At 34.1% G+C, this 16,269-nt stretch overlaps 1 protein-coding gene across 1 annotated transcript; it reads right to left on the minus strand.

Moving 5' to 3' along the window:
• Positions 1-4,331: 4,331 nt before the first annotated feature.
• Positions 4,332-16,037, minus strand: LOC121407990 (NEDD8). The gene is made up of 5 exons (XM_041599280.1): positions 15,836-16,037; positions 12,301-12,318; positions 10,625-10,654; positions 10,164-10,246; positions 4,332-7,722 (listed from the first exon to the last, which is right to left on the minus strand). Exons 1-5 carry the CDS (start codon positions 15,851-15,853, stop codon positions 7,635-7,637), a joined length of 237 nt encoding a protein of 78 aa, XP_041455214.1. The 5' UTR covers positions 15,854-16,037; the 3' UTR covers positions 4,332-7,634.
• Between the last annotated feature and the right edge of the window lie 232 nt (positions 16,038-16,269).

The following is a 16,269-nucleotide window of genomic DNA, read 5'->3' on the forward strand; positions in this document are numbered from 1 at the left end:
TGTCAAAGGGCCCTGATCAGACAACGATCAACAGATCCTTACAAATCAAATCAACTCAGGACCAGACAAACACTTCTGTTTAAATGAAATTTCATTTACACTTCAGGTACTGCATATATGTTGTATTTTATGTTCTGTTATCGTTCTGTTATTACTTTGTGTGTTAAAAATATATATCTAAATTCCATGTAGATACATGAATATATTACATAGGTTATGTAGATTCGAATCAGTAATAGGTCAATGCACCATCACGTGACCATAGCTGCGAGGATCACATTTGCTATATTCTAGGTTTTGATGTCACCTTAGTGAATATAACTGTGTTGCATTGTAAACTGCGGTGTTATTTTCACTAAGGTGACGTCACTGGCTGCTTACAAGTTGCGTTATCAGGTAGTTTCTTGATGTACGCACTAGTGTTTACGCATCGATTGCATTAAGAATGTACTTAATGTATTATGGATCAAAGCTGAATTTCGGGTTAATCATATAGTCAGAGTGATGAATGCAGACTCTGATGGCGAATCTACAGGGACTATATAATATAACAGATATTGCCTTGTCTATCTTTTTAATAAATAACATTTCAACAGCTATATTATTCCCTCTCGAAAATATTTTCCCTCAGTGCTGCGTGCTTTGAGCAAACTATAATCCCTTGGGAAAAATATAACTTTGTCCGGGAAACAAATGTAATATTCAATCTCTAGGTAGGCAATTTCTGTATAATATAGGCTCCCAAATCCTAGGTCTTATTTTGTACCACAGGTCTTATTCAGATATGACACATCGAAGACCGGCAACATTTTTCATAGTTTTCAGATATGACAAGACATATCACATCTCTTGTGCTATGAGACACTAATATTGGCTTCAAGTGTCCAAAATGGTCCAATGTTAAAGGTAATAATCAAAATGTTCTTACGAGTATTTTATGCTTGTTTGTGGTTGTACAGTCATTTGTACTATTTATGCAATGAAAATAAATAGAATTTGGATTATTTTATAGATACATGTATGTAGGTTATCTTGAAAGATGAAAGTTCTACAAAATGTTTATTATTGAAAAATAACACATAAACAGATAAGTATGTACTCAGTTTTCAACTCCCGGTGGCCATTTCATAAAGCTGTTCGTAAGTTAAGAGCGACTGGTGAACCTTTCTTACGCGCTAAACCATTGCTAATGAACAATTTGGTGTATATAATTTACCACAAGAAAGGATCACCAGTCATTTTTAATGTAGCTTTTAACTTACAAACAGCTTTATGAAATGCCCACTTGGTCAAATTTTGTTATTCTGTTGAAGATTCTAGTTAAGTATTTAAAGACATGTTTTTATTTACGTTCATCTGTACTCTGCCGAGATATAACAAGGTGTGTAATGTGACTGTGACATCACAACCTACCTAGCAGTCGTTTCATAAAGCTTTTTGTTATGCATGGCTGTATGCAAGACTGGTGACCCATTCTTGTGCTAAATGAATATATCCCTAATACCTCAGCACCTAAGAACATATTCCAGTCATGATTATTATGAAAAGGTACCCAAGAAGTATTTTGCAGTATTAAAGGGGAATCCAGCCTTGGCCATAGAATGTTGTGTTGGGAAGGAGAAAAATGAATTAAACAGAATAGTGAAAGTTTGAAAGAAATCGGACAAGCAATAAGAAAGTTATAGCTGCTTTAAAATTGAGATCACTAATACCATGTAGATTTCAAATTGGCAACTGGGTAAGTAAATTATGGCAAGGGGCAAGGACAACTTTCCCATAGGCAGTGTACTTTATTATCAGGGATTTGTGGTTTTCTCCTTAGTACCCATTCCCCTGGGGCAGTAATCTAAATATAACCCAGGTAGTATATCGTTTAATGTCCTCATGAAAGAAAAATATAATTTGAAATGAAACTTTTGGGAAAAATGACATTTTAGCCATAATATGTATTGGAGTACATGGATGAGTAGTCCTTGCCTTACATCACTATGCCATCACATAAGCGGCCAATTTGAAGTCTCCATGGGTATAGTGATTACCAATATTTACAACTTTAAAAAATTCATAACTTTCTTGTTATTTGTCCAATATTGTTCAAACTTTCACCTATCAACTTGTCTGATTTTTCTTTTTCTTATAAAAACAAGGTTTCATTTGGGTTGGATTCCCCTTTAAGTTTAGCTGTCTGCTCAGTGGGTGATTTCAAGTTCATTGTTGACCTTTTGGTGTTGGTGTTTGGTCATTTTTTACACAAGTATAACACCAACCATAAACTGAAGATGGTCCTGAAAAGTCACTCACTAGTTTTTGAGATGTCAATAAAGTGGTCTGGATCAGTTTTACAAACTCAGAATAGATTTTGGAGCTAGGGGAAGCAATCCAAATTGTGCTTCCAACACAAACACCAACACCGGATTTGAAACACGCAATGGCTCAGAATGATATTCATTTATTCAAATATGACATCAAGGCCCTGTAACATAAAGTATTTAGTGATTGGTCATGGGGCTATTTTCAGTGATTGATTGCATGGATTATTGTGGATGAATAGCTGTAAAATCAGCCCAGGATCAATCAATTGCTAAGCTTCATGTTATGGAAATTTTGATCATGCCTAACTTGAATCCCCTGCTGGTACACATGCTGTTATCTTGAATCAAATCCCATCCTAAACAATCACATCAATCTGCTATCTTATCAAAATAGACAAGTTTAGACGGGTTTTTACTCATCTCTTATCCTTTCTCTATTTTAATTTGATGGATGCAGTTTATATATAAGTTTCACATCACAATTCTTATGTTGTACTGACAACGTTGGTGTCCATACTAGTACCATGATGTAACACAGCTCCTGCTGATCCTGTTTTTATCCTGTATAAGTTTAGTTCTCATAAATTGATATTGATATTCCAACTATTTTGCTTACAATACACCATATGAGGAAAATGCTCTTTTTCACATTTTATTCATTTATAACTACATGTATCACATTTGGTATATTTGAGGTTTTGAGTGATGTCACCTCAGTCGATATAAATGTGTTATATTAACCAAGGTGACGTTCAGTGCTTATTAGCTGGGTAATCATGTGTGTATGCACATTTTACCTGATGTAGGAACTAATTGTATTTTTTCCCATTGTGATGTAGACAAATCAGATGGGTGTTTCATAAAGCCGTTTGTAAGTTAAGAGCGACTGTACGAACGACTGGTGAACCTTTCTTACGTGCTAAATAATCGCCAAAGAACGTTTAAAGGTGAATATTATTTACGATAAGAAATGATCGCCAGTCATTCTTAAAGTCACTGTTAACTTACCAACAGCTTTATGAAATGGCTCCCCAGGGCTGCAGCAAGCATTGCAAATATATCATATAGCCCTCTCTGGGACTACATAGACTATATTATAACAGATATTGCCTGGTCTATCTGTTTATGATAACATTTCATTACCCCTTTGGAGCCATATTGTGCCCTCAGGACAGTGTTTGCCTTCTGCACTGTGATCTTTTGGCAAAAGTCAACTCCATATTGGAAATGAAACCTCTAGGCAGACAATATCTGTAAATTGTTAGACCAGCTTTATTTTATATTACTAATAGTCATTTGTTCTGTAATAATAATTTATTTTTACTGGACCATTTTCAGCATTCCAAAGAAAATAAAACAAATTTAAGTTTTCAAATAAATAGAGATTTTTAAAGTGGCATTATAAAGCAGTTCTGTATTTTTTGTGTGTATATGATGAATGATATATGATGTATACAATGCAAGATCTAATGCTGAACTTTGACTGGGATGTGCCACAAGAAAAAGCCCTTGAAAACTTCAATCATGGCCCCCGAGGTCTCTCAAACCCTTCAAAAAATAATTTATACCCTGCTCAACATCCTCCCTTCTAATTCATTATGTCTTTCAAATCTTGCATTTGCCACTTCTATGACACTTAAGCTTCTCTTTATCTGCATCATACATTGTAATTTTCCATTTGGGCTTGCACCCTTTGCTGTTTGTATTTTTCTTCCCACTCAACTCTCTCCAACTTTCTTCATAATCACATCAATCCCCTCTGCTTCACTGTTATCTGCATTTTGTTTATTGTATCCCCCCCCCCTTCCCTTCATCCCTATCTTGACTCTTATTGACTTTACATTACCTTGAGCGAACCCATCATTTCAAGTTATCAAATATTTTGGCAAATTTTCAATTACGTAATTCATCTTATATGAATGTCTAAGAAATCATGCAGAGCTAGAAATGATACTGCAACAGGAAGTCATGTTCACAAAAGAATGAGAGAAAAAAAATAAAGGGCAATTTGTCATATCATATATCAACAATTTAATAAGTAAGCATATGATGTCCCTCCAATAGTACATCAAATATTACAAGCACATGTAATGTACATACAAACAGCTACAAATTATAAACCTGTTACAGATCATTCAAGCAAGCTGACTTGAGTCAATTTTCATGTATCTAATACATGTCATAGAAACAAAATCACTAGATAACAGAATTCAAGTTACTGAATAGTTTTGTATATGACCCTCTGCCACAAAAACAATGAGTTACAAGAAGATTTTTGACATGCTAGCACAACTAGAAAGTTTGTGTGAGAAAAAAATTCCAATAGATAGATAATTTTAATTGCTAATTTTGTCATCTTTTCTTTTACTAAATCATCTTAACTCAATGTTATTTTGTGGTGGAATGGTCACATGGTATCATTTTAAACGTCACATATCTTGTTTATCATATTTTTGGGGAAAATTACTTTTTTTGGTTTAAATGACAAGTGTGACCTGGTAAAAAGAAAAGGGGTAGACAGTGAAGCACTTGGTAATGATATTAAGAAATTGACTGGTCTCAGTTGTGGAGCAGTTAGAACAAGGTTTCATTGCAGAAAGCAATGGAAGTGCATAGATTCTTTAGATGATGATGATATGTGATATCATATTAAAAAATCCCTCCATCTTACAAAATGGAACCCAAAATACTCGGCCAAAGGGAAAACCATCCCTATGGAGTACAGTAGCAATTGGAAAAAAAAGGAGAAAAAAATATCTCTTGAACATTTACCATTTTGGGGATAAAAGCTTTTTGTTACCAAGTATAGATAGTATGAATCATCATAACTTTTGCAAGTACAGGCACCAATATTATATATACACAACTGACATTCAATACAATGACAGAAATGTTACATCGAGTGACGCATTATGAAGGAAATGATACACATAAACCAGCGCTGATAGGGGGGAAACAATAACATTGGATTGTATAACAGAAAAATAGTGGAATACTTGTATATCTGTGGCAGATTAAAAAGAAAAATTCTTTCAAATTGGTTTGCAGTCTAGCAACAACAAATGGCATTCCCTTGAGCTACCCTTATATTTGTTAACCACATGAAACAAATTATCCACAACCTTGACAAGAAATATAAATATATAGATATATTGTGTACCGGTAGCTCTGGTTTCTCATATTTTACAAGCAGTAACAAATGCTTACAGAAATTGGACCACTAAGTGGAGTTAAACCTTCAAAATTGTTCACATATATATATACACCACCTGTCCAGATTTATAGTTGATTTAATGTGGCATTAACTACAGGCATCTTTTATCTGTCACCTCAAATTTGATATTCAATATGGTAGCTAAGTTTGTTTCTTGTTTCATAAAATGAAAAAAAAGTCAGAAAACCAAATTGTAACAAACTTAGCAGTGGCAGCTAAACCAAAGGTTTGTCCTTAAGTAATTAACAAAAATTAATGAAACAATAATATACAGCAGATACAAATATTGCCAGGCATGTAATTGTAATGTACATCATATACAACCATCATGCAATTGCAAGAGGTATACGTACTCATAGTTGTACTTTTACCACCTTTTAACTAACAAAAAATCTATTATATAAAAAGCCAGCCTTAGATCAATTGAAATCACATACATGGAGAATTGCATTAATTTCCTCTATTTTGATGTCTTTATATTCTGTTGTCTTGTATTGATGTTGATTAAACTGTCTTTCATTTATGCAGGGATTTCACTATGAATTGATTTCAAAGCCTGAAAATCATCTTAAACAAGCCTATGTGTTTCTATGGCCCCAAGAATTCAAGCTTTAGCCTGAAAAAAATACACCCCTGTCATATTTGATGTTGGCCATACATAGTCTTCTACATGTACTTATCAAACATGCAAAATTCCTTGCTATAATCAATCAAAACTTCCTTCTCATAACAGATTACGATTGGCAAGTTGCAAATCACATGCAACTCTCGCACAGATACGAAAAATGAAACTTGTCAAACAAGTTGAAACATAATAAAACGGACATGAACCATAATTCTGATTACAAACCTGCCAACATTTAGAAATGCAAAATCTGGACAACTGATGGCCAGGGGTCCACGGGGCAAACTCAGTCTAAGCCCCCGATGGGGTCCAGGGGCAGAGCCCCATGCAAGGGTCAAGAAGGCAGTTCTTCCCTGAAATTCCTGTAGTTTAGCAACTTTAAACCTAACAGGACTGGGCTATTTAAGACGTATCGAGGACTGTCTAGCAGGAATGGGTCTATGGGATTTTTCAACATTTTTTTTCACTTGAAATTTCTGAAATCAAGATGTTCTGATTTTTGGCCATTTTAAAAGTTGAAAATCTGGACAGTTGGCAGGTCTGGGATTACCAGAAGAGAAATCTTATCTGTGACATTGTGAAACCTAATGCTACAGTGTGGTATGTCAACCAGTGGTATATCATTGTTTTTCTTGGTATGACTGTGGCAGTATTTTACAGCCTTTTAAGGTCACAAACTACTGTTGATTGATACCATCTAATTATGTAATGACTGGACTTTTCAATTCACACTTTACAGACTTACAGACTGCTTTACAGACCATTTGGAAAAGTACAGATGGTACAACCGTTTTAAACTCTGGACAGGTTCAATGTTGAATTTTCTGCCATTTGACAGAGGTAAATCTTATTACACTGGGTGATTTGAAGTCTAGTGTTCGTGTTGGAAGCACAATTTGGATTGTGTTTCCTAACTCCAAAACCTATTCTGAGTTCACACAAATAATCCAAATCACAATATTAATCGCTCAATGCCAAGTGAGTGACTTTTAAGGAGCAATTTTTTTTTCATATTTGGTGCTATGCTCATGTAAACATGACCTAACATCAACACCAAAAGGTTAGCACTAAACTTGAAATCATCCATTGTAGTACTATACGTGACAGTGCCTCTGATAGAAGCCAGTAGCCCATTGTTCTGTGTACTAAAATTCCACTAAGAATTTCAATACTGTGGTAGATATTATATTTCTTACAAAAAAAATCAATCAAAATGTATCAAACTGAAATATTTATTCAAAAAATCCTTTGACGATTAACTTTAAATTACAACCAAGAACTTTTAATCACATTTTTTTTTGTATAAAGGGCCGTCATTCTTTGGACAGCTGTTGGCACATCCCCACCCCTCCAATATTCATCAAGCAAACAGTGTATATAATATAAATATTCCCTAATGAAGTGCCGCTTTGATAATTATCTGATACAATACTGGGATAAGATCAGCTTTTAAAAAAATTGAGTTATTCTGATACTTGTTCCATCATCGATTTCCTCCTCTTAGAGCTAGAACAAGATGAAGAACAGATCCACCGGTCACTTTGTAATCTTGGGCGGTCTTGTCATCATTCCTGTGCAATTGACAGAAAAATAAGAGTAATTAAATAGATGGCTTTGAATGTTACAGATACCATCAATTATGCATATATCATGAGGTCAATGATCTAAATGCGATGTCTGGAATAAAAGAAAAATATTTGATGAAAAAATCTGTTTGATATACTTACTTGAAACATTAAGAAAAGTGTATTTCTAGTGCTATTCTATATCTCATACGTGCAAAAAATATGAAAAAATATCTTATTTCTTGAAAAAATATATTTGTAAAAAAAGGGCACAGCAACTAATCCCAAATCCTAGAAAATTCATAAGTCCCTTTCCCATCTTCATAAAAGTGGTCATTCCAACTGATACATATCAGAGCATGTACAAAAGGATCCCTTCATGGTTACCAACATCTTTAAAGAAAAAGACTTCACTGATTAATCGGTTTTAGTTTTACTGGTAATATAAAACAAAAGAGAAAAATATTGGTGAAGGTTTGATGAAAATCCATAAAAGAATAAGAGAATTATGAATTTTCCATGAGTTTAATATGTGACATCATATGCGAGCAGTTCCCCGTATATCACGAAATAAATTCAAATTTCAAATGCAACATGATAAATAAACATACTTTTCTTCTAGAAGCTGGTTTGAAATGAAGAATCCCGCACAAATAAAATCACTTTTCATATTTTTGAGAACATGGCATACGGTAGTGTAAAGCGCACAGCATATGAAGGAGTTGCTCGTCTGTGACGTCACAAAGTTAATCTTTCTGCGATTCAACATAGCAGTTTGACATGTACAGTTGAGGCCAGGGGTGGTATTCTGTAATGTCATAACTTTTGTCATAAATTTTTTCATTTCTCTCCGAGATGTGACACCGCTATGATTGTCACAAATCGGTATTCTGGACATTGTCTTTTCCCTGTCATATCTCTCAAAGTTCCCACCCATCTTTTCGGAAGCAAACCAATCAAAATCATCGTTAGTTCCCAGTTGGAGCCCTTCTAGCCAATAGGAAAGCCCCGTGGCAAGTAGGGCGTATCCCCAAAACAGTTGCTGGCATCGCGCAACTACGCGTATATTGATGCGCTTAATTACAAAGAGAGACAGGGAGCTGTGAAGAATTTTAGAGAAGTATAAAAGTAAGGAAAACAGAGAAAAAAGGGAGGAATAAATATGTAGGGCCTAACTAATTGTAGCATGAAAAAATAATTTTGAAAATTGTCATGGAAGATGAGTGAAACTAATACCACAATTCTTTGCTTGACATTCAGTCGGCAGGGTATCGGGATATTTGGTACTAAAAGATATGACAAAATTTATGACTGCTACCCCCTGTCATAACTTTTGTCATATCTTTTGCTTGTATAAAAGGATTACGCGCATTTAAAGCCGCATATTTTTGCTGCGCGCTAAAGAGAAGAGACAAAATTTATGACAATTTTTGTGACAAAAGTTATGACATCCACCAGAATACCGAAGACAATGTTCAGAATACCGCCCCTGAAGTTTACTTACACCCAGGAAATTCAAAGAAAAGTTGACAACTGCCAAACATCATAAAATTTACTGTATCTTGTACAATATTTGTGCTATCATGACAAATCTGATATCCAATAAATGAGTATGTCTTTCCCCTTCATCACATTGCTTTGTCATCAGGAGCTGAAAAATATTTAGGTGTAATTTTCCTCCAAAAAATCTTCATATTTTAGTCAAATTAAATATAAAAACTTGTACTAGTTACTTCTCAACACAAACATTTCAAATTACACTTTTTTTTGTTCAGTGGTGACATATCAAGATAAAAAATTTATATCGTAGATTTGACATTTACATATTTCTTGACAAAACGATGTTTGAAAATATAACAATCAATAGAATACATTTGGCATGAAAATTATTTCTTTTTCGTCAAAGAAAATACCACCTGAAATATACTTAAATCCTAACGGCATCCCAATCATGTGAAGAAGCTTCATTATGCTCTTTCATTTAATACCAAATTCGTCATGATAGTATTTGCGTTTTGCGTTTCTGCAGATTTCTTGAAGATATAGTAAATTTTATGTTTGGCAAGCGAACAAATTTCAATGAATTCCATGGGTGTATGTAAACTTTTGGCCTCAACTGTAGGTATCAATATCTATACATTTAAAATTACTTAGACTCTAGTCCTTCCACAAGTCAAATAATTATTTTTTCAGACCAGGGCTACATAACACAAAGATTAGCGATCAATCGGCAAATGAACTGACCAATCAATATCAATGTTACACGTGCATTAGGTTTAAAATACTGACCAGGGACCAATCAGTGCGGTTCTTTCATATTTGCAATTCATCGCAAACCTTTGTGCTACGGAGCCCAGAATATGCAAAGATGTGTAATCGTTTTCCCCAGGTCATACTGATTTCTGTGGTTAAGGGAGGTAGGCAGAGACAAATTCTGCAGTACTTACATTTGTTTACCGCTGAAAATTAACCTCTGTTGTGCTGGAGGAATACCCTCTTTCTCTTCTACTCTTTCTTTTATCCTCTCAACCTACATATAAAATGAGAAAACAAAAGCGAAACAATGAATATCGTCATTTCAATGAGGAAAAACAAGATAGCAAAACAGGCAAAGGTGAATTACCTCATAAAGAGGGCTTGGCATCATATCACAAATACAAAACTCCATTATAAGAAAGATAATCACTCCCTCATTGTAATCTCACTTTTTTTTTATTTCCAAAATAACAGAGAAAATGATGCTACAAGTATTGAGAATGACTTGCGCTCTAGAAAACTAAATGTGATTTTTAGAATTACAGAAGGAAATTTGTCTCTTCGTACTTCATAATCAGTTGCTTTGAATTTGATTACAAAACAAGGTTAAATCTTCAAAATATGAAAGCAATACATCTCATAACACACCCACCTTGTCCATAGGCTCGATGTCAATTTCAATCTGTAGAATAATAAAGATTTGATAAAGAATATTTATACAAGGTAGCATTTCAGATATGCATGCATCCATAATAAAGCCATAAAAACGCAGGGGAGCGTTTCATGAAAGGACTTGTCGGACATTTTATCCGAAAAGCCCCATTTCATCTGACAGAAACATCCTACATCTCACTAGTCTCAAGATTTTATAAGCACTGTAAAACTTTTTCTTTGTTCATTGCAGAGATTGTCTTTAACCCTTTGCGTGCTGATGTTGCAATTTTGCACTAATACAATTAAATTCAACAATCGTAATAGTTTTCTCCCCTACCTTCAAATGAGATAAGCTAATAACAGGGTATAGTTCTTGGATCAAATCTATTAAAAAAAAAAAAGTATCAATGGTGCAATATTGATATTTTGAATGAAAGAAAATAACATGGAAACAATTGTCATGATTATCCCCCAAATGAACAACGTGCAAGAGTTAACTTTTTGATAATTGGTTTCCTTATTTAGAAATTAGTTATTTTGTTTACTTCATTTGATTGTTTTTTGGGGACCAAGAACCAGGGCTATTTTCTTACAGACAAGAACAAATGGGGTAAAAGAGTTTCATATAATCCATATCCAGTGGGGTAAAACCTGCTACTCAGAGAGTCAGCTAAAGAGAGTCAGATCATATACCACATCATTCTCTTACATTATTTTATTATACTTTATAGGCCTACTTGTATTACTATAATAGTTTGGGCATATTCAATCACAACATACCCATAAAGCCTGAGGAAAACTTATGAAAAAAATCATTACTTATTAGTTGTACAATTGTAGAGTGTAATACAAGTTAGCAAATTAGTGGACAGTTGGGCTTTAAAACATACAAATTGCAGTTATATCATTCATGCACCAAACAGTTTGCATATTTCTCTGAGGCTTGCAGTGTGTTAATTTTCTTTAAAGGACAAGTCCACCCCAACAAAAGTTGATTTGAAAAAAAAAACCCAGAAAATCCAAGCACAACACTGAAAATTTCATTAACATCAGATGTAAAATAGGAAAGTTATAAAATTTTTAAGTTTTGCTTAATGTGAAAAAAAAATTCTATGCACTTCCTGGTCAGTATGGAAATGAGGAGACTGATGACATCGCTCATTCATTATTTCTTTTGTGTTTTACTCTATGACATATGAAATATTCTAATTTTCTCATCAAAGGAAGGTGAAACAAGTTTTCTTCCTCCATGAAACATGAGGAATTACAATTGTTTGAACATTATATGGCTCAGTCAAGCTGGTTCTGAAGGTCAAATCTGTAAAAAAAAAAAAAAAAAATATTGTACAATAAAAAAAATAAAAGAAAAAGTGAGTTAGGACCATCATTGACTCTCTCATCTGCATGTTGCTGAGTTGTGCATATAACTGTTTTGTGAAAAATAAGCAAAACTTTAAAATGTCATAACTTTCTTATGTAACATCCAATTTTGATGAAATTTTCAGCGTTATTCTTATTCGATTTTTCTCTACTGATTAAAATCAACATTTTTCTGGGGTGGACTTGACCTTTGAGGTGTGAAAGACAGGGTTAGGCAAAAATATTTAATGACTCTCTCCCTCTTCAGATACTAAATTTGAGTGTAGTGAATTGTAATTATCATTATAAACTTACCTCTTTCCCGGTGAGTGTCTGTAAAGATGGAAGGTAAAAGAAAATAGAAAAATACTGCAATTAAAACAATTTTCTTTCAACTGTGTTTTATGTCATTATATTGGGTGAACAGAAAAAAAAATCAAAATTTCATCTTCTGAGATAAAATATTCTCCATCAAAATGTATCTATCTAGATCTCAAAGAAGATATGCAATGAACTACTTCTACAATACAGTGAAAGAATCAAAATAAAAAAATAATGGAAATATTAAATTTCAGGCATTCCATGAACAAGGCATCAAAATGCAGTTTCACTACTTAAACCCTTAGTAGGTATGCAGACATGGGGAACTATTATTTTTAATTTTAAAAAATGACAGGGCTGTTAAGAAATTCATATTTATAGTAGATCTACACTTATTCTTGAGAATATACACTGAAAATATTGTGGAATATCAAAGAAATTAATAGTACCTGACCAAAATAGATTTCACCGCAAAATCTGTACTTATCATTTGAAAAAGGCTAAATTGAATTCATCTGATAAAAACTTAAAGTAACACATTTTATTTCACAGCCTTAAATCTTTACATCATAATCATACTAGACCCTAATCGTTATTTGAGGGCAAATCAGTAGACTAGCATGACTAGAGTAGATCTGGGGCCGACTGCACTAAAGGGTCTTCCAAAGGACCGTGTTTCGTGTCACCCATCTTTTATGATGCGCTGTACTATGCGGGATATTTCTGAAATTTATGATAAATGAGATTCATTAGCTAGCTTTTAAATCAATGTGTATACAATTTCATGAATCACATCATTCTATAAACAAACATTTTATTTACCCAACGGACAAATAAAATGTTTGCAGGTGACCTGTAGACCTGTTTCAAATGTTTCACATCATACATCATAATACCGGTAAACTAAATGGGCGACATGAAAGACGGCCCTTCTTGCAAAGACTAACTTTGCAAAGACCCTTGGCCTTGCTTACGTGCAATCGCCCCCTGGCCTACAGTAACTCGGAACTGATTGATTGTGCATTAGTACTATTGTGCATGCACTTTCATGACTTCATTTACAAAAACTACACTGCCTATTTTAAGATAAAGATTTTGGTTTTGACGCAACAGGCTGGTAAACTGCATTCCGAGTGACCCTTATTATATGCAGTCATGATTATTTGGCATCGCATCAACCAGGGGACCATTTCACCAGCATTTTTGTCTGACATGTTGTCAGATCGATCTGACATCTTTCCAAGGCTTGGATTCTGCAATTCTGATTGGTTCAGAAACTACTGTCGGATGAACGTCTGACAAGTCCTTTCATCAAACGCTCCCCTGATCAACAGACACTGGTCACCAACAACACTCGTGACATTAATCTATGAATCAGGGTGACCAGACGTCCCGTATTTTCTGTGATCGTCCCGTATTTTGCTCCTTTGTCCCGGCGTCCCAACAAACCCTTCCCGGGATGCCTATTTGTCCCGTATTTGAGAATATTGAACAAAATGTAGTTAATACATTTAAAAGTGACGAATTTTCATCAAATAACCAACAGATGATGAAGCAGAGGCAATAAAATCGATAACTGTAAACTTTTGCAAGTTCTGCTGTGATTTTCTTGCTCATTGAACCCAATACATTGCAAACGAACTGGCCTCCTGCCTGTGTGAGGCAGGCTACTATCTAGGCAAGTAGGATCGGAGCAGATTCTCAATGGTGCAAACAATATTGATAAACAGTTTTTCCACCAAAATAATCACATAATCGGCTGGAAATTTGTATAATTATATCATGGATTCTTAGATTACTGATTTGGAGATGTAATTGGAGGAACAAGTGATTGAGTTTTCATAACTAGATCTGGTTGTTTCAGCTTTCGATTTGAGTCTATACCCCTTTCAAAAACCCTTCCTCCAATTAGCCGCCCAAGAGTAATGCGGATAATTCAATAAAAATTGCGTTCACAACCTCCGAAAATAATCCGCACTACTTTTACAGCGCCCGTCCTGAAAAAGGCGGATAATCGTCATGACACTTGCACACTCCCCCTCCAATGCGGTTGTGTTGGAAAAGGGTGACCTTGTGACCGCACCATGGCAATAATCCGCATTATTTGGAAATGCGTTCATAAAGTCAAAATCTGGTCCCGATGCTGCTATTATGCGGATAATAGCAGCATCAAAATAATGTGGATAACTCTGGTCCTCCTCCTATTTTACGACCAAATTATGCTGAGCATTAGCCCCATAATTGGGTTTATGAAAGGGGTATTATTTGTTGTGTATATGATGCTGCAATGATTCATCTCATTTTTAAGTTGACAATGTTTCACTTTGAAATTTTATTAATTTCTAAATCATTTTAGCTTTTTGAAATTTCAATAATATATTTGAAAAAACACCAAATATTATGATTTTTGTTAGATGATTGGATCGTTTTGTTTGCTTGAAGTTTGAACTCTTTTCCTTTTCTTTCTTTCTTCATCCTTCTTTCCTTCCTGCTTGCCTTTTTTTGTTCTATCTTTATTTCCTATATTTCTTTCCTGATCCTTTCTCTCTGTGTTCATTTTTCTTTCTTCCTCCTTTCTCTTACCTACCATCTATCAGTAATGTTTAAAAACATACTTGTTCTCATGTTAGATTATTTTTTTAGGAAGAGCACCATGTATGTTGCAATTTTTCATTTACTATTTATGCATTTTATTCTCAGTATACCTGTATTAGACTTAATTGCCTCTTTTGTAAAGCGCATAGAGATTCCGTCGAATATTATGCGCTATATAAGCATCTATTATTATTATCATCATTCTTTGTTTAAAATTTTCTTTGTTTCCTTCTCCCTTCCCCTGCTTTTCTTTCTCTCCTTCCATCATTTTTTTTCATTCTTTCCTCTCTCTCTTTCCCTTTTCTTTCATTTTTTTTCTAGTTCTTTTCCCTTATTCTTAACTCCTTCCTCCCTTCCTGTTTTTCTTCTTTCTTTCTCTCAAAAAATGAAGGAAACATTTTTCTTTCCTTCATTCTTCCTGTCCTCCTTTATCCTTACTTTCTTTTCTTTCCTTTCCTTTATTTTGTGTTTCACACATTTATTCATCTTCCATTTCTTTTTCTTTCTTTCTATATTCAAATCAAATAATGACGGAAACCTCTTTCTCTCTTTCTAGTTTCTTTCATCCTTCTTTTATTCTAACTTTCTTTTATTTTTCCTTCATTTTTTCTTTCTTTCTTCTCAATTCATCTCTTTTCTTTCGTCTTTTCTTTCACCCTCCCTTCCCATTCTTTATCATATTGTTTTATAAAGTCTAACAGTTTTGTTGCCTTCTTTGTTGATCTCTAATTTTGTCGATTGTCCCGTATTTCATTTTGTAAAATCTGGTCACCCTGCTATGAATATGAATGATTGAAAAAACAGTTCAGTGACAGTGCATTCATTCAGACATCAACTCACACAACTGACACAACAAGCTTCACAACAAACATGACAATCAAGCGCAGCAAAGGACAAAGACAAATTCATTTTAATTTTTGTAGGCTGGCCTTACCTTCACTTTGATCAACATCTTCTTTATTTGTTTACTCGATCTCTGAAAGTAAAATACTACAGATGCCTCAGTCTGTTAACTGACCCGATCGCTTGGTGATGATGGTTCGCGTTGATGATATGATGCACATGCATATGAATTGTGTGCAATTGCAATGTAATTTTTTATTACCTTAGAAAATGCTCAAAGTTTGAGATAGCTTTATTCAAGGTTTTTATTAATTTTAGTATCTACAGACAAATTAATAGTTCGAATCCTTACGTGAATTTTATGATTTCAGACAAATATAAATATTTAATACTGTTTATTTTACTTTGAAGTTAAATCAATTGTAAAAGTATTTTTAAAATCAGGAAAATAATTTTTTCAATTTTATAAATGGCAATTATAGAGACTATACCGGAAGCTACCCTCAGCGAGCCGCCGATCCCCTC

Source organism: Lytechinus variegatus, chromosome 2, assembly GCF_018143015.1.
Source record: "Lytechinus variegatus isolate NC3 chromosome 2, Lvar_3.0, whole genome shotgun sequence".
Classification (NCBI taxonomy): Eukaryota; Metazoa; Echinodermata; class Echinoidea; order Temnopleuroida; family Toxopneustidae; genus Lytechinus; species Lytechinus variegatus.

Excerpts from the sequence above, each read along its gene's own strand:
- LOC121407990 (XM_041599280.1), bottom strand. Across the intron at positions 10,247-10,624 it reads ACATCGAGCCTATGGACAAG|GTTGAGAGGATAAAAGAAAG; the intron begins GTGGGTGTGTTA and ends TTTTATATGTAG. Across the intron at positions 7,723-10,163 it reads ATTTTCAGCGGTAAACAAAT|GAATGATGACAAGACCGCCC; the intron begins GTAAGTACTGCA and ends TCAATTGCACAG.